This window comes from Sceloporus undulatus, chromosome 3 (assembly GCF_019175285.1).
Source record: "Sceloporus undulatus isolate JIND9_A2432 ecotype Alabama chromosome 3, SceUnd_v1.1, whole genome shotgun sequence".
Classification (NCBI taxonomy): domain Eukaryota; kingdom Metazoa; phylum Chordata; class Lepidosauria; order Squamata; family Phrynosomatidae; genus Sceloporus; species Sceloporus undulatus.
In genome coordinates this window covers 156,062,379-156,087,725 of record NC_056524.1, presented here as the reverse complement: position 1 = coordinate 156,087,725, position 25,347 = coordinate 156,062,379, and the positions used below count along the sequence as shown (strand labels likewise).

Genomic DNA, 25,347 nt, shown 5'->3' with positions numbered 1-25,347 from the left:
GCCCTAGTGGCGCAGTGGTTAAATGCCTATACTGCAGCCACTCACTGACAAATTGCAAGTTTGAGAGTTCAATACCAGCAAAAAGGCTCAAGCTCGACTCAGGCTTGCATCCTTCCAAGGTCGCTAAAATGAGTACCCAGATTGTTGGGGGCAATTAGCTTATACTTTGTACACCACTTAGGGAGTACCATAGAAATGTACTTGCTATTGCTATTGCTATTTTCAAAAGAAATATATTTTATGATTAGGTCTTACTTGTGGAAACATATATCCCTGCAGGGTAAGGTGTCCATGTAACTCAGGGCAATGTGCCAGTCTTCACTGCTATGTGCCAGCTGCAAATAAACCTAAGCAACTATGTAAGCAGCTGTCATTGAGCGAACAGTGGCTATAGCTTCTCAGCTTGTTTTTTTGTTTACAGCTGTCTAGCTAATCGTATTGTTCATTATCTTAAACCTCTGGCAATTTCAGCTTCTCGGTGTCAGAAAAGGAGGCTGAGATGTGTGGGTAAAATATCCATTAACTATGTAATCTCAGTAGTACATGAAGCATGTATAAGGCTATATTCTGTACCATTAATTTTATGTTTGGAGAACAGTGGCAGGGACATCACTACTGTAATTACCTCTTTGAAGCTAATTATGCCTGTCAATGCATACCAGCAGGTCTACTTCCACCGCAACACAGATTTATTTTGAATTCCTTTGATGAGAGAGCTATTTGTATCTGGATTGGGGCTAGGAAAGAAAGAGTTAAATAGTTCCCTACTACTGTATTTTTAAAAAATCCTGATGGGCTTCTGATTGATGGATTTAGTGTCCCATCTACTTTGGCCCAAGGTGACGTCACTCAGTGCTTCCTTAGAAATACCTTATAGTCACTTTAAGGAAGAGTGGAAATCATACAACTCTCCAGGTATTGCTGAACGTCAGCTCCTCTAGCCAGAATAGCCTATGATGTGGGATACTGAGAACTGTAGCCCAACAATATCCATCCATAGTTTTTTGTGGGTTTTTCGGGCTATGTGGCCATGTTCTAGAAGAGTTTATTCCTGACGTTTCGTCAGCATCTGTGGCTGGCATCTTCAGAGAATGCCTGCCTGGAAAGGACTTGGGTATAAATATACACTGTGTGACCCTGGGAAGGCAGGAGTGATTTGCATGTGTATTGTTCTGTTGCTAATGGCAGGCCTCAGGGTGGGAGGGTCTGCAAAAGAGGATTGGTGTCTGCTTGATTAGTGCTCATTGTCTGCTGGGAAATCCCTGACCCTGGGAGAGTTCTCATTTGCATCTGTTGAGTCTTCATCTTGCTATTTTTCAGGACTGGTAGCCAAACCTTGTTTTATTCATTCATTCATCTAGAGGGTTGCATGATTCCCACCCCTTCTTTAAGGTTTTGATTTTCTCCTCTTTACCTTGCACTCATTAATATATATATTTTTGGACAAAATATACAAGGAAGGCAGCAGCAAATGTAGTAGGTTCTTGAACTGCACGCTGGGACCAAGGATACAGGATTATTAGTGCTAGTGCGGTTCAAATTTACAAATCTATGAGGCTGCCTTATTACATCGGGGTCAATTGAGGCTGCATCCACAGAGCAGAAATAATCCAGTTTGACACCACTTTAACTGCCTTGGCTGAATGCTATGGAATTCTGAGAATTATGATTTTGTGGAATTCTGGCAATCATAGTTTTGTAATTTAGCCTTCTCTCTCAAAGAGCTCTACTGTCACAACAAAATACAGTTCCAAGAATGCCATAGCATTCAGCTATGGCAGTAAAGTGGTGTCAAAGTGCATTATTTCTGCAGTGTAGATGGAGCCTGAGTCACTAGATTCCAGTGTAATCAGTAATGGATATCACTGGAAACCAATCAAGTTGTCAGCCATTCCTATCAAACACTGGAAAACCCTCAAGTGGTCCTTAAAATATATTCCTCAAAGGCTCTAACCAATACCAGTCTTCTGCTGTCTTTCCTGTTGTCCCCACCATTACCACAGACACACACAAAACCCTCACTTTGGGGAAAGTGAATATGAAAGAAGCCAGTAGAGAGCTCTTGGGAAGACTAGAACATCCTTTGCTGCTAACAGTCATGGGATGGAATGACAAACATTCCTAGTGAGAGGTTTCAGTTGTAAGCCAACTGTAATGGTAAAAGAAGATGGTAGTCTTACTTCTTTGAAGCATGAGAGATCTGTTAATATCTTTATTAAAATTTTGCCTGGATCCACAGATTATCACTGTTAGGTAGTACCACCTTATCCTTCAGTACATTAAAGAGATTCCAGATAACCACATACTAAACAGATGGCTAATGCAGGTCTGGAGGTGGGGGTGTCAAAACATGTGAAAAGTTCTAGTTTCTTGGAATAACGATGCAGGGAGAAAGCTACGAAAGCCACTAAAATTTTCTGCTCCTACTGTAACTTCCCACTTATTCAAAATAAGCACCATTTCACTTTATTAGCTGCCATTTGTTCCACTTCATAAAATTCAAGGTTTTCCCCTTCTGCTGAAAACCACAGCAGCCTGTTTTTGTCATTTCCTGTGTGCTATTGGGAAACAGTGTAGTTAAAAGGAGAAACTGGTTGCCTTTCAATTGCCAAAATTAGTCTTGTTGTCATATTAGTTTCACCCTGTTAGTCTCATCATGTTTATATCAATGAGAAGTCTGCTTGCAATACAGTATAAGTATTTTGTCACATTTTAACCTTTGTGCAAATAAGAAAATGTATTATATTTCACAAAGCTATCTGAAATAGATGCATTTTACATCAGCAGATGTGACCTAGAGCAAATGACAAGTATGCAGATTCTGCACCTTTATGTTAGATCTTTGAATCCCATAATTCAGTGATACTTTGATCAATAAGAAAAAGCATCCAGAGACTCAGAGCGGAGGAACCAGGTGATGGTACTGATGGATTAGCAGCATACTGCCAACAAACCCAAATCAAATTTGAATAGTCAAATACATTTCCTTTTTAAAAGCTCTGCTTGGGATAAAAAATATAATGGTATGCCTCTTGCAAATTTCTTCATTAATCATTACCAGCACCATCCCTAATTATAATGTTTAACCTCTTTCTGACAGATGAGAGCATTATGTAACTGATCAAAAACAATGGCCTAACTTAGGGAGTTGTTGGTTTTATGACATCCTACTAATGTCCATCTGGAGTCCTACAGAACCCATCACCATGATCATAATATCAAAGACAAACTTTAGCAATGCAATGAAATACACTTGGCTGCAGTGTTAGTATCTTGTCCATAAAACATTATCTTGCCCATAAAACAAAAACAAAAAACAAGACCAAAGATTATTATGCCTGGGGTTTGAAGTACACAACAGAAGAATCCAAATACTAATTTGCTACTCCTCTAATTTTAAAGGAGAAGGTGGCAGGACTGATGACAAAAACCAAGTGAAATAGCTCTGAAGCCACCTTCTGGGAAGATCTGGATGGCAGAACCACCATGTAATGCTGCTGTGAAGAAATGTAAAGTAAGTTTTCTTTTTTGTCATCCATCTTATATGTGGGGATTTTGTTTTCATGCATTTGACGTAGCGCACCCATAGATGTATGGCTGGCCACTGCAGCTGAAGCCAGAGGCATCACCAGGAGCCATGGTGAGACAGTGGTTAAATGCTTGTACTGAAGCCTTTCACTCACAAACTATAAGGTTGCGAGTTCAATACCAGCAAAAGGGTTCAAGCTTAACTCAGGCTTGCATCCTTGTGAGGTCTCTAAAAGGAGTGCCCAGGTTGTTGGGGGGCAATTAGCTTACACTTTGTAAACTGCTTAGGGAGTGATTAAGTGCACTGATAAGCGGTATAGAAATGTACTTGCTTGCTTGCTTGTTAGGTATGTGTGTGGGGGGGTGCGGACCTCACCAGGTGACATCCTAAGAGGGGTGACCCCACTGCTCACTAAGCATCTGCCTTTTAGCAGAAACATACTATGTCATTTGTCTGCATCCCTTTAAAATTCTTCAACTTGGCAGAAGAGATTGGTTGGTTGGGGAGGAGAAAGAAAAGCCCTCAGACTTGTAATTTTAAAAAAATTAAAATTTGAAAATTTTGCATTTAAATTTTGTAAAGATTCTTTTAAATATTTCTTTTTAAACAGTACATCTTACCAAATTTTCATTTTAATTACATGAAACTATATACTTGTAAATATATTTAGGCTGTGTGTCTGCTATTGTAATTTAAAGGCATAATTTTAATTGTGCAAGTTATGTCACAACTGTTACCATTGCATTTAGTAACATATGGGAATTACAATTTACGAGCAATAGCAGTACAAAAAACTTTACTAAGGAACTTGTATGGGATGGGATGGGAGAAGGTCAGTGTGTGTGTGGGGGGGGGGGGACACCATGAATTACCGCACCAGACAGCACCAAGCCTCATGATGCCATTAGCTGAAGCTAAAGTTAAAACCAAAAATCAATTTTGTTTGACATGTGCCTTGTTTATATTTTGTGCATATTACTGTAACATGCTGTACATGGGGCTACTTTGAAACTTTAGCACGCACAAAATGATATAGTTAGACTGTTGGCTGAGGCGGGAACTGGCATCAAGTTACCAGTGGCATGACTAGGATTGGAGTCACCCAGTGCAGGTGGGAGTCAACTGCCTCGTCCTCTCCCCAGTTCTTCCAAGACCACTGGACATGTAAGGCAGCTTCTAACCTCTGCTCCTCAGCTCAGTTCTTCCGAGTCTTCCAGACTCAGAAGGCAGCCTCCACCTGTCCCCCAGCCTCCCAGTCTGCCAGACTCTGAAGGCAGCCTCTGCATGCCCCTGAGTCCTTCCAGTCCACCAGACTCAGCAGGCAGCCTCCACCCTGCCTCCAGTCTTTCCAGTCTGCTGAACTCCGAAGGCAGCCTCCACCCCCCCCCCCCCCTGTCTTTCCAGTCCACCAGAAGGTCCGGCCATCCATGGCTTGAAAATATTTTTTTAATCCAAAAATGATTTTTGCCATTTTATATAAGGCTGTACACACCCCATATAAGAGACATCCTGTCATGATATTAAAAAGCCTGCCTGAATAAAAACATTTTATTTGCTGGCATATTTTATTACACCAATGTATTTAATGGGACTTTGGTGTCCACATGGGGCGTCCTGTAATCAAACCCCAGCAGATATCAAGGGCCAACTATAATTAGGTTTAAAATGTTTTAAATCTGTTTTTACCGTGTTTTTAAATAATATTGAGTTTGAATTCTTTTTTTAAAATTTCTAAATTTGTAAATTAACATTGGTCCTCAGTATCCATGGACCTGCCACCCACTCATTCAAGCCTCCATGGATGGCAAGCCTGCATTGTCCCAATGGTGGCACATGCAAGTGGCCGCACCACCATTAGGGACAGCCCCCATTGTCCCGTGGCATGAAGTCCCATTGTCCCTAATGTGGCTGTGCCACTACTGGGAACAGCATGGGCTGTCTTGGAGGTAATATTAGGGCTACTACATGCAGGTGGTACCACTATTGTGCAGCACAGCCCACATGGGGGGCGTAGAGTCGCCATAAGTCAAAAATAACTTGAAGGCACACAACAACTTCTCAATTTATCACGTAACACTTGAGTTGTACAATGAGACTAATTCAAATGTGTAGCCCCAGCTCCATAAATTATAGATGTTTGCTGGAAATGTCAATGTGAGACATACTTAAGTGGGGGCAGATTATCTATAAAAATAATAGCATAACATCACTCTATTGAAGGAAATTTGAAAGACTGTTGAATTATGACAGCAGTCTTATAGCACCTTGAAAAGTTAAGGAAAAGTATTATGGCCTACGTATTCATGAACTAGAAAGGGTCCACTTTATCAGATGTGTGTGGAGAGCTGCAAAGCTTGAAAGTTACATTTAAAACAAATGCAATGACATACTGTAGGTATCCATAACTCAGCAGTGGAAGGATGATGCTTGGGTTCCCAATTATGGATAGCTTTACCATCATCGTATTTTTTCTTCTGAAAAGTAACTTTCCACATTCTGCACTATGGAGACTGCCTAGATTGAAATCTGTTTTTCTGTAACAATGCCAGAGCCTGGGAACTGTTTGTTCAGTCTCTTTTTCAAGGCAGAATTTTTAGATCTCTGAAAACTGCTATTATGACTCCTTCTAAATGTCCTTCCTGTGTATTAAATGCACCCAAGCACACCAGGTCTTTTTCACATGAGCGCCTAGCCTTTAATCAATGCTGTTGCTTTCTTCAGAAATCTCTCCTAATAGTTGCTCTTCATAAAAAGTAGCAGAAAGGAAAAAGAGTGCACAGTTTGATTCCAAATAGCCAATGCTAGGTTCCATCTTTGAACAGGGATGTAAATCTTTACTTTGTGCAAACAAGAGCAATAATAAACACAAACATCCTTTGTTTTCTTCCCCATACATGAGACTGTGAAAAGCACTGGTCTTTTCTCTCTCCTGCAAGGGGGAACAATCTCATGGTGGTTTTTAGTTTCTTCAGTAAACTATCTCAGTGTTCCAAAAAACTATTCCACATCCAGGATGAGAAAAATTGTGAATGGTTTTTGCATTCTTAGCCTTGAAAGGTGATTTTGTTCAATTATTTTTCAGGTTGTTTTCCCTTTTTTTCCTGTTTTGTTTTCCTTCTGTGGTGTATATCCAATTATTGGTCCTAACCATGATGGATTCACTGAATCAATGGGAATCACGTATGTCAAAGCATGTGTTGATTCAATGGGTCTACATTAGTTGGGACAAATGATTTGACTTTGTTTGCACATCAACTGTTTGTATGTAGTAGCATCCGCTCCCTCCACCAAATGTTTGGGGCTTGTGAGAATATTTGGAATTTTGAAAAAGATGTTCTGAGTATCACCACACATTGCCAACTATGCAAGTGAACCATATGTGTCTGTGTGTCCATGCACATGACTTACATAAGGTATATTCTCTCTCTCCTCTTCTCTTCCTCACTTTATTTCATTGTCTCTTCCCCTCCCTCTCTGGTCCTGTTTTTCTGTCTTCCTTTCTCCCATTCAAGTAAACTGAGAAATATAACCACCCTCTTGCCCTTATTTTGTCTTTTCTCTCTTCAGTCCTCTTCTCTCTGTCTGTCAGTCCTGCTACATAAGTGAACTGAGCCATTTCACTATTGATCTAAGGGCTGTGGAAATGGAAGACAAACTGTCTTGCTGGAGAAGGGGTGGAAAGTGGGAGAAGCCTGTTGAAGCACCTCCCCAGAGGACCACAGAAAGGCGATGGGACTTCTGGCTCCTTCCAGCAGTTCTGGGACAGGATAGGCTCTTCCCCACCATGCCCCATGGAGACTCCATTCATTTCTGAAAAGAGGAAGCCTGGCAAATTCTTCAGCCAGGTTTTTGGGGTGTAGTAAGGCTGACAAGCACAATATTGGGGTCTCCAGCATTACATAGTGCCTGGCAATTCATTCATGTGACCTTACAATGTAAGTATTGCCTACAGTGACATCACTAGCTCCAGTGTCACCTGTTGTGGAAGGTGTCACCTGGGAAGGGTGAACACTCACCTCTTCTGATGCTCCATCATCTGCATTATTCCCGAGAGAGACAGCCCAGTGACAGAGCAGCTGGGAAGGGTGTGTGTTTACCCCTCCTGTTGATCCGTCATTGGATTTTCTCCCCAGGGCAGCAGCCTGGTGATGGTAGGGTGAGGAGGGCCCAACTGGGTGCCACCTCTCTTCTGGGGTATCACTCATTGCACACACACCCTCTGCTTGTGATGCCACTGCCTACATCAAATGCACTACAATCAAAAGGCACTTGCATTCCCTCCAAAAATCTGCTTCTGGAGATTCTGGGCAAAGAGCTGAAACTTCAAAGTAGATATCTCTATTGCACTGGGAGACAAACAGGCATATTTGTAAAAAGCATTTACAAATCCCCTCAAAATCTCCCTTAAAACAAAATATCTGAGGAAGTAGACTAGTCTACGAAATCTCATGCTGCCATTTTCTTTCTTTCAGTTAGTCTCAAAGGTGCTACAAGATCTCTCTACATACTGATTCCAGAGACTAACATGGCTATATCTTTGAATTATAACACATGAGGTGAGGAATCATACTGGGAGGTGGAAAAATCACTCTCTGTAGCACACGCTACAGCCTTATCCCAGTCAGATGATAATAATAATAACAGTAATAATAATAATAAAATGTATTTGTATCCCGCCCCTCTGAGAACAATCGGGGTGGCTAACAAAGATAAAAATACACAACATATAAAATCCCTGGTACCCTCCCCTCCTTAAAACAGTATTAAATCCAATGCAATACTTAAAAAACAGGACAAAACAATAACAACAAACAAACATACAAGTTAAAAACTGACCAGAAGGTCAACAACATCACACCAGCAAACAATCAGTGGGAGCAGCAGTATCTTTCCCAGACATTTTTCTAAGGCTGGGTTCTCTATTCTGGGAAGTCTTAACAGCCTTTTTAAAGCTGTCTAAGGGTGTAAGTAGACGGATCTCATCCGGCAGGCCGTTCCACAGTCTGGGGGCTATGCAAATGCTGGCTGAGAATATTCTGCTTTATTCCCCCTTTCCTTCTCATGCCGAGAAGGCCAGCTATGACTTCTCAGCCAGCACCTGTAAATACCAGCAGAGTGACTGGCTTTGGGAGCTGCTTTTTGTCCAGGACGGAAGGGAGAATGGGACAGAGGGAGATTCCTCATTATTATCTCAAACAAAATTCCACTTTCCTACTCCCCTTTAATCTCAATGGATGGGGTTTGGAAGCCTGGACCTTATGTAGATCCAGTACAGGCCAGATTAGGTTCATGGATTGGACTACCACACTCCTCAAATTATAGACTAATTGGATTTTAAAATAATAATAATAATAATAATAACAACAACAACAACAACAACAATACAAGCAGCACCAGTTTTAATCACAATCTCAATGCTCAGGGGAGAAAGCTTCAGCTGCTCTCTCCTCAGTCATAACTCCAAGAAAAATACACTCCTTTTTTATAACCCTGTTTTAAAGGGCCTTTTCACATTGCACAATTATAGAGTCAGGATTTCAATTTAGCTGCCTGGCATCATTTTATTGAATCCTGGGTTTTGCAGTTGAGGAAGAGGTCATTAAAATTCTCAGCCAGAGAGATTTAGTGCCTCAACAAACTACACACCCCAGGATTCCAGAGGATGTAGCCATGGCAATTAAAGTGAAATAATAACGCCATAACTATCATGTGAAATGTGTTTTGTTTTCTTAGTACTAATAGCAGGGGAGTGAGAGAGCTATTTGTATCTGGATTGGGGCTAGGAAACAAAGAGTTAAATGGTTCCCTACTATTTTTAAAAAACCCTGATGGGCTTCTGACTGATGGATTTAGTGTCCCATCTACTTTGGCCCAAGGCGACATCACTCAATGCTTCCTTAGAAATATCCTTATTTTGAAGTGCCTATCCATGACATCAGGCTGTAAATCATGAGTGTGTAACAGAAAACAAAAGAGTAAGTGAAGTTGGATTTGGGTCGTTCCCACTTTATTGATTGTGTATGTATATTAGAGAAAGGATGTGATATTCATAAGGCTATTTGTATGTTAAACTTTTTATTGATGAACTCATAACTCCTGTGCAGCACAATGAGTTCCATTGTAATGTTATGTGCTGTGTGCTCTGTCTAGCTCCTTATCAAAGTTCAGTATTAATATCTATATGTGAATTTATTTTTGTTATGAAACTGAGTGGAGAAAATGATGAACCAAATATCCAAAATAGAAATTATAAAGATATAAAAAATAAATATAATGACAGGAAGTGTAGAAGTCAAGACTCTTTCCATCTGGTATAGGCACCAGTCAGTCAAATAATTATAAAATCAGAAGATGGAGCTCAAATCTGCTCTCTGCATTTTTTTTTTGTTTTCCTGTTGTAAAAGACAGGACAGGACAGGGTTAGGTATACCTGAATGGAGAACTGGAGAATGCATTTTCCAATCCAGATTGTCTAAAATCACAGTCCAGGTAGAGCTCCAAGAGCTATGCCCTGACATGGACTAAGTGGAAGATACTGTGGGCTTTCTCTGTTATCAACTTGGCTAGGGCAGAAGCCTGGACTTCTGATATTTAGGCTTAGTCAGTATTACTAAGGGATGTGATGTCTTAGCGGTTAAGATACTGATCTGATGATTGCAAGATCGGCAGGTCAGCAGTTTGAGGACTAAACACCATGTGACAGAGTGAGCTCCTATCCCTAGGCCTAGCTTCTGCCAACCTAGCAGTTCGAAAGCATGCAAAGGTGCAAGTAGATAAATAGGTTTCAGTGGGAAGGTAACAGCATTCCATGCGGTCATGCTAGCCACATGACCATGGAGTTATCTTTGACAATGCTGGCATTTTGGCATAGTAATAGAGGTGAGCACTCCCCCTCCCTTGCAGTCAGACATTTCTTGACAACCTTGTCAAAGGGGAAACCTTTACACTTACAGTATTACTATTTACCAATTATAAGATAAAGTTACCATATCTCATGGCTTGTCCCTCTACTCCAGACATAAGGGAGTCGAGGAGGAATGTCAGGGCAAGAACAGTGCCTTGAAGGGGCGTGTTTCACATTTGTTAGCATTAGTGATTCACATTTGAATGGTGTATTTTGTGCAGTCATGGTTGGTGCTCAAACCACCATGCTTAATTTTACCAGCAGGGGCTGCCCTTTAACCATCAACCTTGTAACATCCCCAGGGGCCCCCACCTGCAACTTCACAAGGAAGCATTCTTCTACCTCAGATTTTGGTGCCGAAATCTCAGGGCCTGGGATAGTCCTAAAATGGCAACCCTAATAATGGATGATATTGAACCTCCCAATTATCTGTGCCTGGAAAGTGCACACAGCTCACGGTTATTTCCGACAGTAGATTCCAATTCTGTTTCAGGATAGGAGTTGTCTGCTTCAGCTCATAGAATCCCCTAACACATCAACTTAGCCTCAAAAGAGAAAGTGCTAGCAGAGAAGTTTTGTTTCATCTTGCAGTTCTAAAAAAAGTGAAGTCCAGAGATCCCCTTAGCCACAAGTTGCAGCACATGATTATTACATAGTGGAAATCTGTGGCTGTTCATGGTTTCTTCCCGTGCCTCACCAGCACTACAACACATTTGCTACTGCAGTATAAATACCCACATAAACAGTACTCTGATTCCTAAACAGTACTTTAGTCTAATCACAGCTAAAGGGAAGAATCTTGAAATTAAAACACAAAGGTTTCATTTGGATTCATGAAGACATAGGTAAGTCCACATATTTGCAAGGCCCATTATATCATGTCTGTCAATGATTTAAACATGAAAAATAAGGGCATGTTCACGATTACATATTTATATCAGTTTTACATTGATTTACTAGTCATCAATCTCAACCAAGAAATTGTAGCAAATGTGAAACTATGGGAGAACTAATGTTCAAAGAAAGTGCTTCTTAAGCTATCTGGTGTGGGAGACCAGCAGGGTTTTTTCCTGACTGTACTAGGGACTGGCACCATATTTATGTCCTTCAATTACAATTGTTTCTTTCCTTCCTGGAAATGTGCCATGGACTGACAGCGAATAGCTTGCAGACCAGCAAGGTCCATGGACCACCACATTGAGGAGCACTATTATAAAATACCATTTTATTACCAACATCATTATTCAAGTTCTTCCGAGCAAACCATGCCAGTTAAATTCATTTCAAACCAGTTTCAAAGTGCTTTAATTTGGGAAAGCAGAAAAGGCTAAATAGAAATGAGTAGTTCTGGTTCTACCTTACAATGCTATACTTTCAATTAGGTGTTTGTATTCTTAATGAAGCTCTATAAAGTTCAGACTTATGGATTAGAAGGCTGAAAAGTATCTGGTGAGAAAATATGTACACAAACCCAAACACAAATCTGGTTGCTGCTGTTGTTTAATGGAAAGTTTTTTAAAGCTATTTTCCCATGATGTCATATACTTCTCCTTTTTTTGGTGGTTTCTGCCTGTCAAAGAATCATTCTATCAGTTGCTAAGGGCAATATACACAAAATAGAAGTTATATGGTTCAGTTGTCTAATGGTGTTTTGGTAGGAGTTTTATTTGTTTATTTGTTTTACTTTGAAAGAGAGACAGTGCGCTCCCTGGAACAAGATGTTGATCCAATAGTGGCTGGTAACTGTCATGTCAATGGTGCCTAAAGTGTCATGCAGAGTTCATGCCTGCTTCTTTAAAATCCTGACTTCTCAGGTGAATGACCTCTGTATGCAATTAAAGATTAAGAATCCTAATAGAGGAGATGGCCAAGTCCCAGACAAATGTGGCAAGAAGCTTTCATGTCAGTGAGATAGTTATTCTATACTGGGTTTTAGTCCAGTATTTAAGAAGGCAATATGAAATGCTGAACTGTATCCTCAGAATGTGTTCAGCATTGCATCCTTAATATGCATCCAGCATGTTGGACAGATCTTTTAAAGTCAAACTAAAACCCAGTCACCAACCCACTGACTTAGAACTTAGTCCCCAGTTGCCACTGTGTTTAATCCATGTCCTCCCAGCAACAAAATCCACTCCAGGTGTTGTGATAATAAAATGGAAGGGGGACCATTTATAAGCACCCATATTAATCTCACAAAACCTTGTCAAAGAATTCTGAGAGACAGAGGGGTCAAACAGGTGGGCCAAAAGAAGTGGTTTCACACTGCTTTGGGAGTGTGTCATTTAGATGGCTGGAAACTAGGTCACGGCTGCACCAAGGGAAGGGGGAGCCAGACTAAAAAGAAGCAGAAATAAACTGCTCTAGCTTGGAAAGTGTACACCTTCCATCCTGCATATAAATGCCCTGATATGAGACCAGTCCCAAAGGTGCGCTCCATCCTAACTCTAATTCTAAAGCTACGTATAAATGCACCGGTACAGGCGCACATTTAAAAAGGACAGAGCCGGTGGTCAGGGTGGCAATGCAAAAAAGAGAAAGTGTGACAAGTACAACATACACAATCCAGACAGTCCAAGATGGGACATGGGGTGAAGAGGGGGTGAAACGGGCATGTAGGAGAGGCATGATTGCCAGTGTTCTACTGGCCACATCTGTGCTCCACTGCTGTATCTCAGTGAAGGATCACAAGTGCAACTGTGTGCTTGATGAAAGGGGGTGGTCATCTAGTGGGAATGGCATCTAGGTAGCAGACAGTCACCAATGGTGTGTTTGTGCAACAGAGCGCATGGATGAAGGGGTAAAAAAAATTAATTAACAGCACCATAGCTTCATATTTTGCCATGTGGTCATGGCGTAAGTACATGTGTGGGCTGCCTTGGGAGCAGGCAGTGTGTCAGCAGGGTCTCGGCCCTCTTTTCAAACAAGCAGCTTCAGGCTGCTCCTTCCTGGCTGTCTGCTTTGCCCCAGAGAGAGACTTCCTCACAGTCACCCAGTAAGCTTCATGGGCAAGCCAAAAGCCATTCACAGGGTGTTGCTTCTTACTTTAGGGTTGTTTTGAATGGGAAAGGAAAGGTCATTGCAGAGATGCTTGCCAGGTGAAAATATAATGTCTTCTCTGTGGCCATGTGATGTGATGGGGGAAGCACCAAAGACAAGGATGGTTATTCATGAGGCAGATAAAATGTGATGTTTAGTCCATTATGTGTATAACCATATGTGTGGGGAAATGAAAAATTGTTTGCAAGCTAATTCTACAAAACTAAGAGAACTGCTGAAATTCTGATGCCCCGTTGTACAACGGTCAATGATAGTGGCTTGTTTAGCAGCTGTTGTTTAAGGAGAAAAATGTGGTTTCCCAAGATGTGGTCAACATAAACTCACAAAAGCCATAGCTCACTATCCCCAGTCACCTGGGGGCCAGAAAATACTAATGACATGTTAGAGTTTAGTTTTTATTCATTCCAGCCATTGGTCTGTTTATCTACCAATAAAAATTAGCACTGCTATAGGAAGTTCCTCTTAAAATATGTTCTAAACAATTATATTCATTTATAACATGTTATGGAAAGCTGGGGAGACAATTAAGATCCTGAAATGTATAGAGCTGTTCTCATTCTAATGGAAAATGTATAAGGATATCCATCCTTGACTCTCATAGACATATATCTGCCTGCATTAATGGAAATCAACACATGTCACATCCATTAGCAAATAGAATTAACATTGTATGGTGAATTTCCAAGGTGACTGATTTTATTAGGTTTGTTGATTAAGTTAAACTCAGAATCCCATCTTTGATCTCCTACTGATCTGCCCTGTTCTCTAGGGAAATTGTAAAGAGTGAAGGGAAATCTGAAAATCGTGACTACTTTCATGACTATGCAGGACACATTTGAGAATATGGATTTCTAAATATCATTGCCACAGATGCTGCAATCAATCAGTGCCAAGGCAGGAGGTACACATTATAGGAAGCAAGTGGCTGCCACTAAAATGATGGCTCTTTGTATCCTCATGTTCTCTCCTCTGGTAACATCGATATATTTAAACACATAACACTTGCAATGTGACCTCAGTGCACTGTGTGTTTCCTGTGCCTCACTGATGACAGCCAATTGAGTGGAGTAAGGCAAGGAAATTTGCAATGCTGTGATGTCATAATATACTTTGCTTGTATGAATAAATTTTACTATAGATGAGGAAAAGAATACTTAAAGCTGCTTGTTTGAGAGATGACCACAACACCATACTATATTTCCAACTTCTGATAATAAACATTTTTTTAGTTTTTTGGTGAGTTTTTCAGGCTATGTGGCCATGTTCTAGAAGAGTTTATTCCTGACATTTCGCCAGCATCTGGTGGCTGTTATCTTGATGCCAGCCACAGATGTTGGCGAAACATCAGGAATAAACTCTTCTAGAACATGGCCACATAGCCTGAAAAACCCACCAAAAACTATGGATGCTGGTCATGAAAGCCTTTGACTTCACAATAAACATTTTCCTTCTCTGTATTAAAGGATTTCTGAACCATTACCAACAATTCAAGTTATTTTTCAACAAATGATCAGATTTCCTATCCATTTCTTGCTTTCCAAGCAAGTCCCCCAACCATCATCTCCACACAAAATGAAATCATGTGTTGCATTAATTTAGAGATGAGGCATGTATACTCCATGGACTGAGCATAGCAGCCCTGGAACTCCATTTTTGTAGCCCCTAAAACCTTGCCTCTATATTCATTTGGGAAAATCACAATTTTCAGGTGATTTTTGCTTGCAAGCTTTGCTGAAATACCTCCCAAAGTGTGTGTGCAAATGTGGTGGTTTGCCACAAACCTCCCTCTACCTTCTGCTGAAACTCAGCTGAAAAGAGTGACTAGAAGTAACACTTCCTATGCACTGTGAATTGGAAGTGTAGCCCACAAGAGAGTCTGTGGATGTAAAAACTGGTCCCCACTCCGTCACCATCCATTTGTCCACCCCTGCCTAATACCTTTCAAATTTCTTCAGCGCCTTTCATATGATCCTTATTTTAAAAAAAAAATTATAAAGCACAATTCTATTGGGGGGGAGGATTGCTGAACAAAGAAATATAGGCATCCGCTCTGTTTTTTGCAGAGATTGGTCTTTGAGAAGGGAAAGGGGAAACTCCACATGGGTCTTGTCAAAAAGATCCCCAATGATTGATACAATGAACTGTCAATGAAACTGGCAAAGTGTGCTAACATCATAAACCTGAGCAGCAATGATGTCACAGACAGCCTAGAAAGCAGAGGTAGCTCAGGAAAAAGAGTAGGCAATGGATTAAAGGATTCTTGATGGAGAAGAAATGTGGCCAGGAAAGGTGTAAGAAGGCATTTAAGGAGGAGATACTTGTGGAAAGATGGACCCTGAGAAGGGAAGGAATGAAGCAAAGCTAATAGACTGAAAAAGAGGGAAGAGTGGAATAAAAGGTAAGAGGAGGAACCTGAAGGGTGAATATGATGGTCAGGCTTCACTGGCAGCCTCAAGACTCTGATACTTTTGCTATAGCACTTTCCTTAATTGTATTTCGTCTAGTTCAGTTGTTGCTACAATAATGTTATAAGGTAACCCAGTATTATTGATAACAGGGCTTCCCAATGTCACTGATTCCTCGGTAACATTAGTAGTGGTGGACAGTGTCCTTGAAAGAGAGATAAGTGATTGCCAATCTTCTCATGTGATGCACAGCTGCAAGGAGTATTGTCTTCTAAGGCTTGCTTTTCCTTCGTACGGATCAACGTTGAGGTCCAGCTGTGTGCAAGTTGTCCTGTTTATGGGAGTATGCACACCAGAAGATACCTATAATCCTCCGTGGGGTCATGGCAACTCTGGGTCAGAACTGGTGGGAAATCAGCTACAGGTCAGAGTCAAAAAGATTACCTACGATAGAAAGTTTCAGAATAAGGGCATTTTTGACTGAGCATTTAACAGAGTTATTTTCACAGTTTAAAGAGCAAATGTTCCTTTTACTTATTTTTTCCTTTGCACTGAGGACTCACTTCCCTCCCTCACCCACACTAGGTCCTACTTGGTAATTATATTCAGTGAGTGGGCACAAACTGTAACACATAAGGAAATATCAGCAGTGTCTCCAACAGTATCGCCCTCCCTTCTCTCCCACCTCATCCACCCACACATAACACCCACTCACCTGACATCACGAGCAGACAGCTGGGTTTGTTCCTCTGCGTAATTTCCCCTTTTGCTCTGCAATGTACAGCAAAGGGAAAGCCAACTACAAGCATTTAGTATCTGCATAAAGCAAACTATAATAATGGCAGTGTAGCTTTTGACTAGATAGCATTCCCAATGACAACAGGGGGGCCTTAAGGCTTCAGCCTGATTTGATCCTAGTCTGGGTTTTTCTGCTTCATGCATCAAAGTCTATTTAAACATGAAACAAAACAGCAATTCTTTTAGTTTCAAAATGCTAAACACTGTACAGGTTCTTACTGTTTCTAAATCTTCAAATAGGGAGGAGAACAGATCCAATTGCAAGTCCCAAACCTGGGAGTTGTAGTCCAAAAAGTAATCCAAGTCTAGAGAAGAGTGCAAGCTTGCAGTTAGCATAGAGAAGGGAAAAAAAAGGCCTTTTTATTTGGCTTCAGCATTTAAATTATAACAAATCTCCCTACCCTAGAACTGTATATAGACACAGGCTACAAGTTCTCAGTGGGAAAAAACTTTCTATGCAAGTTCAGAGATAATTAGATTTTTCTACCACTTGGTCTTAAAACTATAAACAGTTTCTGGGAGCTGAGCCTTGGGATCAGTTCATTTCTTGTGAGAAATACAAAACAAAAAGACAAGAAGATAGGCATTTCCCAGATTTTCTTGGCAATCTGTGCCTACACATCCTTATTGAAACCAATATAGACCAATCCTAAAACAGGTAAGCATAACCAGCCCAATATAGTTTGCTTCTGGGATAGAGTAGCAGAGGGCACTTTCACTTACCTAAGCCAAGGTAGATAGTCCTTCAAGAGAGCTGACATATTTTGAGACAGAAATGCCCCAAGCATCACTACCTATAATAAAGCAATAAGAGACAATAATAAAAATAAATATTGAATATTGTTCCGCCCTTTCATGATATCTCAGATCTGCTGCCAGACACAGTTGCCTTACTTTGCATCATGGTAATGCTACAGTACTCAGATAAGATTTCACAACTTACTATCAGGAGCATCACTAGGGGGATGTGGAGTGTGCATACCACACCGGGTGACCCCTCTTTGGTGCCCCAAAGAGCTGAGTGGCAGCCACAGGAGGAACATGAAGGTGTGAGTCCTCCACCAGCCCCCATCCACTGGTCATCTCTCCTGCAAGGAAATGAATGGAGGTAGCGGCTGGAATGTGGAAAGACTCGGCCCTCCACCCACAGGCATCAATGCCACTAGTGTCTTTGGGATGCCACAGCCCCCTGAGCAAATGAGTGATGGGCATGGCAGAAACATGGAGGCCTGAGTCATCCACCCCACCACCACCACTGCTGCTCATCTGTTTGGGGTGCCATGGCCCACCAAGGAAACAAGTGGCAGCCTCAGCAGGAATGTGGAGGCCACTGCCATTGCCACTGTTCATCTCATCAGGGCACCATGGCCCCCCAAGGAAACAAGAGGTGGCAGTGGCAGAAACATGGAGTCCTGAGTCCTCCATACACCCCCCCCCAATCTACTTCAGGGCACCACAGCCCATTGAAATGAGTATTTTGTTGGGGGGGGGGTGTTAAAAAATTATCTGCACTGGGTGTAAAAACATGCTCGATATGCCACTGCTTATTATCTGTCAGAATGACAGGGGTGGTGGTTTTCCACTTATATATTTCAGGCATGTACAGAAGGCTTATTGTTTTTAATAACTGGCATACCTTCTGAATCTTTCTTCTTTGATGAGAAATACTGTACTTTTGAGCAGTGGTTCATACAGAGTCAACCAATGAACGGCGTAACAGACACATGTGTATGATATAGAAAGAGACCATGAGAAAGAACAGATCATGTTCTCTTGGAATGACCGGCATACACGGTGAGGATATCTCAGAAATAATATCCAAGGCTTTGACAACAGCTCACACATCTTACTTTTCAATTCACACATTCAGATGCAAGCCATCACATTCAGCTACATGATGTGGGCACTGTCTTTACATCTTCTGGATGATACGGCATATCTTAGACAGAGAAATCATATAAATCTCTAGTACTTTTCTTTTTGTTAATGAAAATGGGGTGGCTTGTTCCTGAAATTTTTGAACCAAATTATACATAAAAGACAATATTTCATTATAAAAGGAAGTTCAGTTGCTCCTTGTAAGAATATATCTTCTTTCCCTGTTTGACAAGACAATAATTTAGCTCCACACCTAGATAAAATTCAGGTCCTAAAACCATATATTTTCCTCTTTTAAAAAATTACTGGTTTTTTATCTTAGTAAAAACACACCTTTATAATGCTCCAGTTCCTTTTACTATGGCATGTTTTACTATTGTGTAACCATATTTTTGACCCTTATAACAAACAGACTTTTGCTCATAAAATTGATCTCTCCTCCCTTCTGCATTTGTAAAGGTAATTCTCGCTTCAGTTGTTAGGTAATATATTAATGAAGGATTTGACAGGCAATATTTTAAGACTTCACTGGAAGGGGAAAAGAGAAATACTGTAAGTGATTCAATGATCCTTTTCCACCAGGCTTGCTTTCATTTTACAGCTGTTTGGCAGAGATCCATAAACCCTTGTTACAGCAGGCCATTGTAAAAATCACAGTCAAAAATCTCTTGTTGTTGTGTACCTTCAAGTCATTCTTGATTTATGGTGACCCTAAAATGAACTTATGATAGGATTTTCTTAGCATAATTTGTTCAAAGGGTGTTTGTCTTTACCTGCCTCTGAGGCTGAGAGAGTGTGACTTGCCCATTGTCATCCAATGGGTTTCCATGGCCAAGCAAGGATTAAAACTGTCTCTAGAGCCATGGTCCAATACTCAAACCACTACACCATGGTTTTCCAAATAACTCTTCATCACTGAATATTTGGTGATTTATTAGTTTTTAAAATTAAAATGTCCATGTCACTTTGGGGCATTTGAGCCTCACACCTGGGAAACAGAATTGACTCATCTTTGACTCAGAATTGCTGTATTTGAACTCTGAAAGACGATTCCCACTTGCTATTCATCAAATGATGAGCATTCATTTAGAATCCAGCCCCTGAGTTACTAGTTCAGGTTCACTGCTCAGATTCACTGATTTTTCTCTCTCTCTCGCCTCAGTGGGGAATGCCAGTTACAAATAGCAAAAGAGTACACTAACTTTCACAACCATTTTTTAAACGCTCCATCTGTCTTTATTCACTACTAGAAACACAAACCATCACATCTGTCCATTTTTTCTGTGAAAATGGCTATAAATTTAATTAATAGATCTGTATAGATCTACTTGTCAGTAAGGGTTGTTGTTCTTCTGTTCACTGGGGCTTATACTCAGGAAAGTGATTGTCATTGTACTGTGAAATCCCATATATGTCTTCCCCAAAATACATTGTTGAATTAAATGTGATTTACTGTTATACAGGTTAAAAGGCTCAACAGACCGGTGAAAAGTGCCAGTCTGTACACACAATGAGGGCTGAGCGTTCCCATGCTCCAAGTCCTTACCGTGCCACCTGGCCGCCACGATGGTGCGCTCCAGGCACAGAGCCCAAACGGCGCTAGACAGAAGGGGCATCATGATGCTGTGTTGTGGTACTTATAACGCCCCTTTCAGTAAGGTGCTTAGAGCAGCTTCTTAGCAGATTGGTGCCGCTGCATGCGGCTGCTGCAGCACCAATCTGGGGCAGAAAGGGGAGGCATCCTACCCCCTGAGTCCCCCTATATCTGAAATGTTTGAGACCAGAAGTGTTTTGGATTAGGGATGTTTGTTTATTTATTTATTCATTCATTCATTCATTCATTCATGGATTTGGGAATATTTGCATATGCATAATGAGATATCTTGGAGATGGGACCCAAGTCTAAATATGATATTCATGTTCGTCCACACATTATACAAACAGCCTAAAGCTAATTTTATACATAATATTTTTATTAATGTTGTTCATAAAACAAATCATTGAGCCATCAGAAAGCAAAGATGTCACTATCTCAGTCACCCATGTTGACAATTTTGGATTCTGGATTATTTTGGATTTCAGAATTCCATATAAAGGATATTCAGTCTGTAAATCCTTACTTGCCATTTTTAAGCACTACTGCAAAAGTCCAGTGGCATTCTCCCAGTGGCATTTAATTGGCTAAAGGTAACCAGGGAACCATTTAGATTAAGGCGACAATGCTGTGGAAACACCCCACCCCCCAAATCATGTAGTTTCCTCAACTTTTTTATAATCTCAAAGCTGCTATTTGCTGAGTGTGTGTGATGTTTACCTTCAAGTCATTTCCGACTTATGGCAACATGAAGGCAAACCTATCATAGGGTTTTCTTGGCAAAATTTATTCAGAGGAGGTTTGCCGTTACCTTCCCCTTAGGCTGAGAGCATGCCTATAGGAAAGAAAAAAAAGACACATACTGTACTCCCAATTGTACCCATCTCTCTCAAGCCCGCCATACTATTACCTTCAAGGGGGAAAATATTATGAAAAAAGAGTTATGATACTTTGAATCCCAATCCAAATTAGAAAATCCATGAGCTCTTTTATCATATATTGAACAATTGCTTTTAACTACATCTTCAGGAACCCAACAGGCAGTATGGCCACTTGCCATGTTGTCTAGAAATTCTTTTGATTTTTTTTTATAACTCTTCCAAGCTCCTTTTTAAACCATTAAAAAATATTTTGGGAGTCCTGATCACAATATCATCCCCATCACATCTATTGTGCCTGTCTATAGTCCTTACAACAATCCTGCACAGTAGACCAGTACAGTTATGAGGTGGGGGGGGGATTGAAAGACAATGACTTGCTACATGTCACCAAATAAGCTCATGGCAAAGACAAGATTTGAACAGGGGACATCCTGATTAACATTGCTGTCAACGTCTAGCAATACCTGCCAGTAAGAAATGTAATGATTTTGTAAGTGCTCCAGGGAGACAAGAGATCCTGCAATTGCTGCTGTGCTTTGGCCTGCCTTATCCCCTTATTTCTTCTCAGCAGTGCTCAACTGAGAAGTTTCATTTAAAGTTCAAGCCTGCTTCCTGAAAATCCTAAATTCTAACCTGCTAAAAAAACAAAATAAAATACCAGGTGCTGTAGGCTATATTTCAAACAAAGGGATTGGAAAAAACACCTTGCCTTTAAAAACCCTATGAAATTCATGGGGTCGCCATAAGTTAACAGGTGACTTGAAGGAACATACATGCGTGCACACACAATTAAAAGGTACAAGAGCCCTGTTCACTTTATCCTCTGGTCTACCCTACTGTTGATAGCAATGCATTCAGATGATCCTAAAATACAAGCACAGCCCCTTCTTTGAAAGTTCCTTTAATGTAGTGTCAGTGTCATGTTTTTGTTGTTATCATTCACCATCCAGTCAGCTTCAGGCTATGGCAACACAATGAATGAGAGACCTCCAAAAGCCATTGCTAGTAGATGTCCTGCTCAGGCCTGGCAAACCTAGGAGAGTTGTGGCTTTTTTTGTAGAATTAATTCATGATTAATGCAGTCTTCCTCTTTTTTGGCCATCCTCCAGTCTCAAGCATTATTGTCTTTTCTAATGAGTCATGTGGTTTCACGTTCAAAGTACAACAATGTAGTCATTTTAGCTTCCAGAGAGAGCTCAGGTTTGATTTGCTCCAGGACTTATTCATTTGTCCTTTTGGCAGTCCATCATATCCACAGAACTCTTCTCCAGCACCACATTTCAAATATAGTGAGGTCGTGCCATATGCAGCGCACTGTATGCGGCTTCAAGCTTATGCCGAAGCTGCACAACAATCAAACATATGGTCTACATGCCGTGAGCACATGCCCCATTGTTTTCAATGGGGCATGAGCATACGCGGAATTCCTCTTATGCAGGGGAAATTGGAACAGATCCCTCTCGTAAGGGAGGGTCCCACTGTAAATTGATATTTTCCCCTATTGGTTTTCTTCACTGTCTAGCTTTCAGACCCATGCATAATCATGGGAAATACTATAGCAGTACTGGTGAACCTATGGCACACATTCCCTCACTTGCATTGCCTTTCATGGGGCAAGATTTGTCAGAGGGGGATTTCCATTGTAATACTCTGAGACTGAGAGAGCATGACCTGTGTGTGTGGTGCCTTCAAGTCATTTCTGACTTATGAGTGAAATTAGTTTGGAGTTTTCTTGGCAGGTTTCCTCAGGGGGGATTGGCTGTTACTAGCCTGTGGCTGACAGAGTTATGCCTTGGGTTTTTCCCCTGGAAGTCCCAAACCCATCTGCCCCCAGAAGGCAGAAGTCCCATCCCCAGAAGATGGAAGTCCTGTCCCCCGGAGGTCACACACACACCTGGTGCCACCCAGTGTGGGAACACCACTGAGTTTGGGCCCTCAGTCTCTAAAAGGTTCGCCATCACTATACAATAGCATTGATGGTTCCGACTTCAGTGTCCAATAATATATTTTTAACACTTGAGGAGCTTATCTAGTTTCTCCATAGCTGCCTTTCCAAGTCTTACCCTATCCCCCCCCCCAATTTCTTGTCTACAATTTCAGTTTTGATTAACAACTTATTTTCTAGAATTTGAAAAGAACAAAATGACCACTGGTATAGAGTGAGTTTCTGTGAGAGAATAAGAAAGAAAAAGAGATGGAAAGAGGACTTGGCTTCTGGGAGAGTTCCAGAGGAGGGTGTTGCAATGCATTTCTATATATTAGAGTTGGGTTTTGGAGGCTCCCTTCCTCTATGGTCAATATTAGGATCAATTTTCATGCTCACTGCATTCTCTCCAAGGCAGCACTTCCCAACATAAGATTCAGTGGCAATTATACATTTATATAGGAGAAAGAGGTGCACCTGAAAACTCAGTAGAACTTGTCTCCCCTCAGTAACTGCAGTGGTCAAAACCATTGAGAAAAAATGTTTGCTCCTGCCTCCTTAACTCCATTCTAACTTTTCCTTCGGGATCATGCAAACACACACACATGCACATGTTCACACATTCAAGGGGAAAGCAGAGAAGAAATGCATATAGGTATATGCATTCCTTTTCCAAGTACGGTATTCATATGCAACAAATAAAAATATTTTTGTAGGTAAGATGTATATGGCTAAGTAAGAGGATGGTGAAACCCCAACTGACCATGCACAGACAATGTTTTCAATGGAACAGTCTGCTTGCTACCTGTTGTTTGTTCGTTATATTCTGTGCGCAGGCATAATACTCCTACATTTGGTGGCTATGTAGTGCTATTGGGAAGTGTCTAAACTGGATGAAAGGACAAGCACTTGTTTAATTTTAACAACATATTTGAGCCACCCTCTCTCGCTTGCGAATGCTACTCCTTCAAAAGAGTTTCTCTTTCATCAGCTGTTCCCATGACAGCAGGCTCATATTTCAGGCACACTTAGCATCTCTCTTCTGTTTTGTGCTCACTGATTAATGCCCCAGCCCTTGACCTGTTCACCTGCAAAATAACAACCCATAAGACAAATGTTCAGAGCAATCACACTTCCAATTGGCCTTTCCTGTTCAGACATATTAAGAAAAATTGGAGTGAGTTGGGGATGGGGGGGAGATAGATATATTCCCCTTCTAACCCTGCTGTTCAGCCCATTTAGACATGACAAAAAGGGAAGCATGAAGGATTCCTTCAGATGCCTCACCTGAGCCATTTAGTAGCAGTAGCAATAGTAGTAATAGCATTCACGTGTCTATACTGCTAAGCACTCTCTAAGCGGTTTATAATGTGTAAGCCAATTGCCCCCGCCCACACAAGGTGGGTACTCATTTTCCCAACCTATGAAAGGATGGAAGGCTGGGTCAACCTGGAGCGCTGCAGGATCAAAATCACAACATTTTGGTTGGAGTACCAACATTTAAAAACCTCACCACCAAGCAGCCCTGGTGGTGCAGTGGTTAAATGCATGTATTTCAGCCAGTCACTCACAAACCACAAAGATCAAACTAACAACGTTTTGGCCACAACACCATCCAGGGGCTCTGGGTTGACTCAGCCTGGCATCCTTCCATAAATCGCTAAAATAAATACCCAGCTTGTTGAGGGCAATTAGCTTACACTTTGTAAACCGTTTAGTACATTGGTAAGCAATGTACTTGCTATTGCTATTGCTACTGCCATTGCTCAGGAAACATATGCTGATAGACTACAACCAGGGATCTATTTTTTTCCAATTGCAGGGGAGTGCAAGGATGGCATTGCCTTCATGTTCCACTGGTGAACTTTCAGAAGATATCTGGTTGTCCACCTGTTAATGGAATGATGAACTACACTGGTTTACATCACAAGAGAATGCTCCTCCCAAAGCAAAAAATAACAAAGCCAGGGCGTTCCAGGTCTGAAGTGCTCTCCATACTCTTTTCCCTTTCTTAAAGTTGTCAGAGATGAGGGGCTCCAAGGGGGAGATACAGTGAGGCCTAATGCTCAGATTCTAGCTATGTGGCTGTGTCAGAAGTTTCCAGGACCCATCTGGTGTCCATCAGGGTCTCATTAATTTCTCATTGGTGGCTGAAAGTCACATGCATATACATATTTAAATATGTATTGTCAAAAAAATCCAAGGGAGACATCTCAGTGAATATGATTTAAAATATCAGGTTGTATTTCTCTGATCCAGCAAATATTTGAATTCTTCTAACTATAAACTTTTATAAATATAGATACTAAACAGAGATGTAATAATAATAATAATAATAATAATAATAATAATAATAATAATAATAATAATAATA

General features: G+C 41.0%; 1 protein-coding gene across 2 annotated transcripts in view; it reads left to right on the top strand.

Moving 5' to 3' along the window:
- The window catches only part of RASGEF1A (RasGEF domain family member 1A), a 325,383-nt gene that overhangs the window by 215,512 nt on the left and 84,524 nt on the right, over positions 1-25,347 (top strand). For both annotated transcript variants that reach the window (XM_042457796.1, XM_042457797.1), the window contains one exon: positions 3,403-3,514. In XM_042457796.1, the coding sequence (XP_042313730.1) occupies positions 3,473-3,514 (42 nt within the window). In that variant the 5' untranslated portion in view covers positions 3,403-3,472. The remainder of the gene's footprint in view (positions 1-3,402; positions 3,515-25,347) is intronic.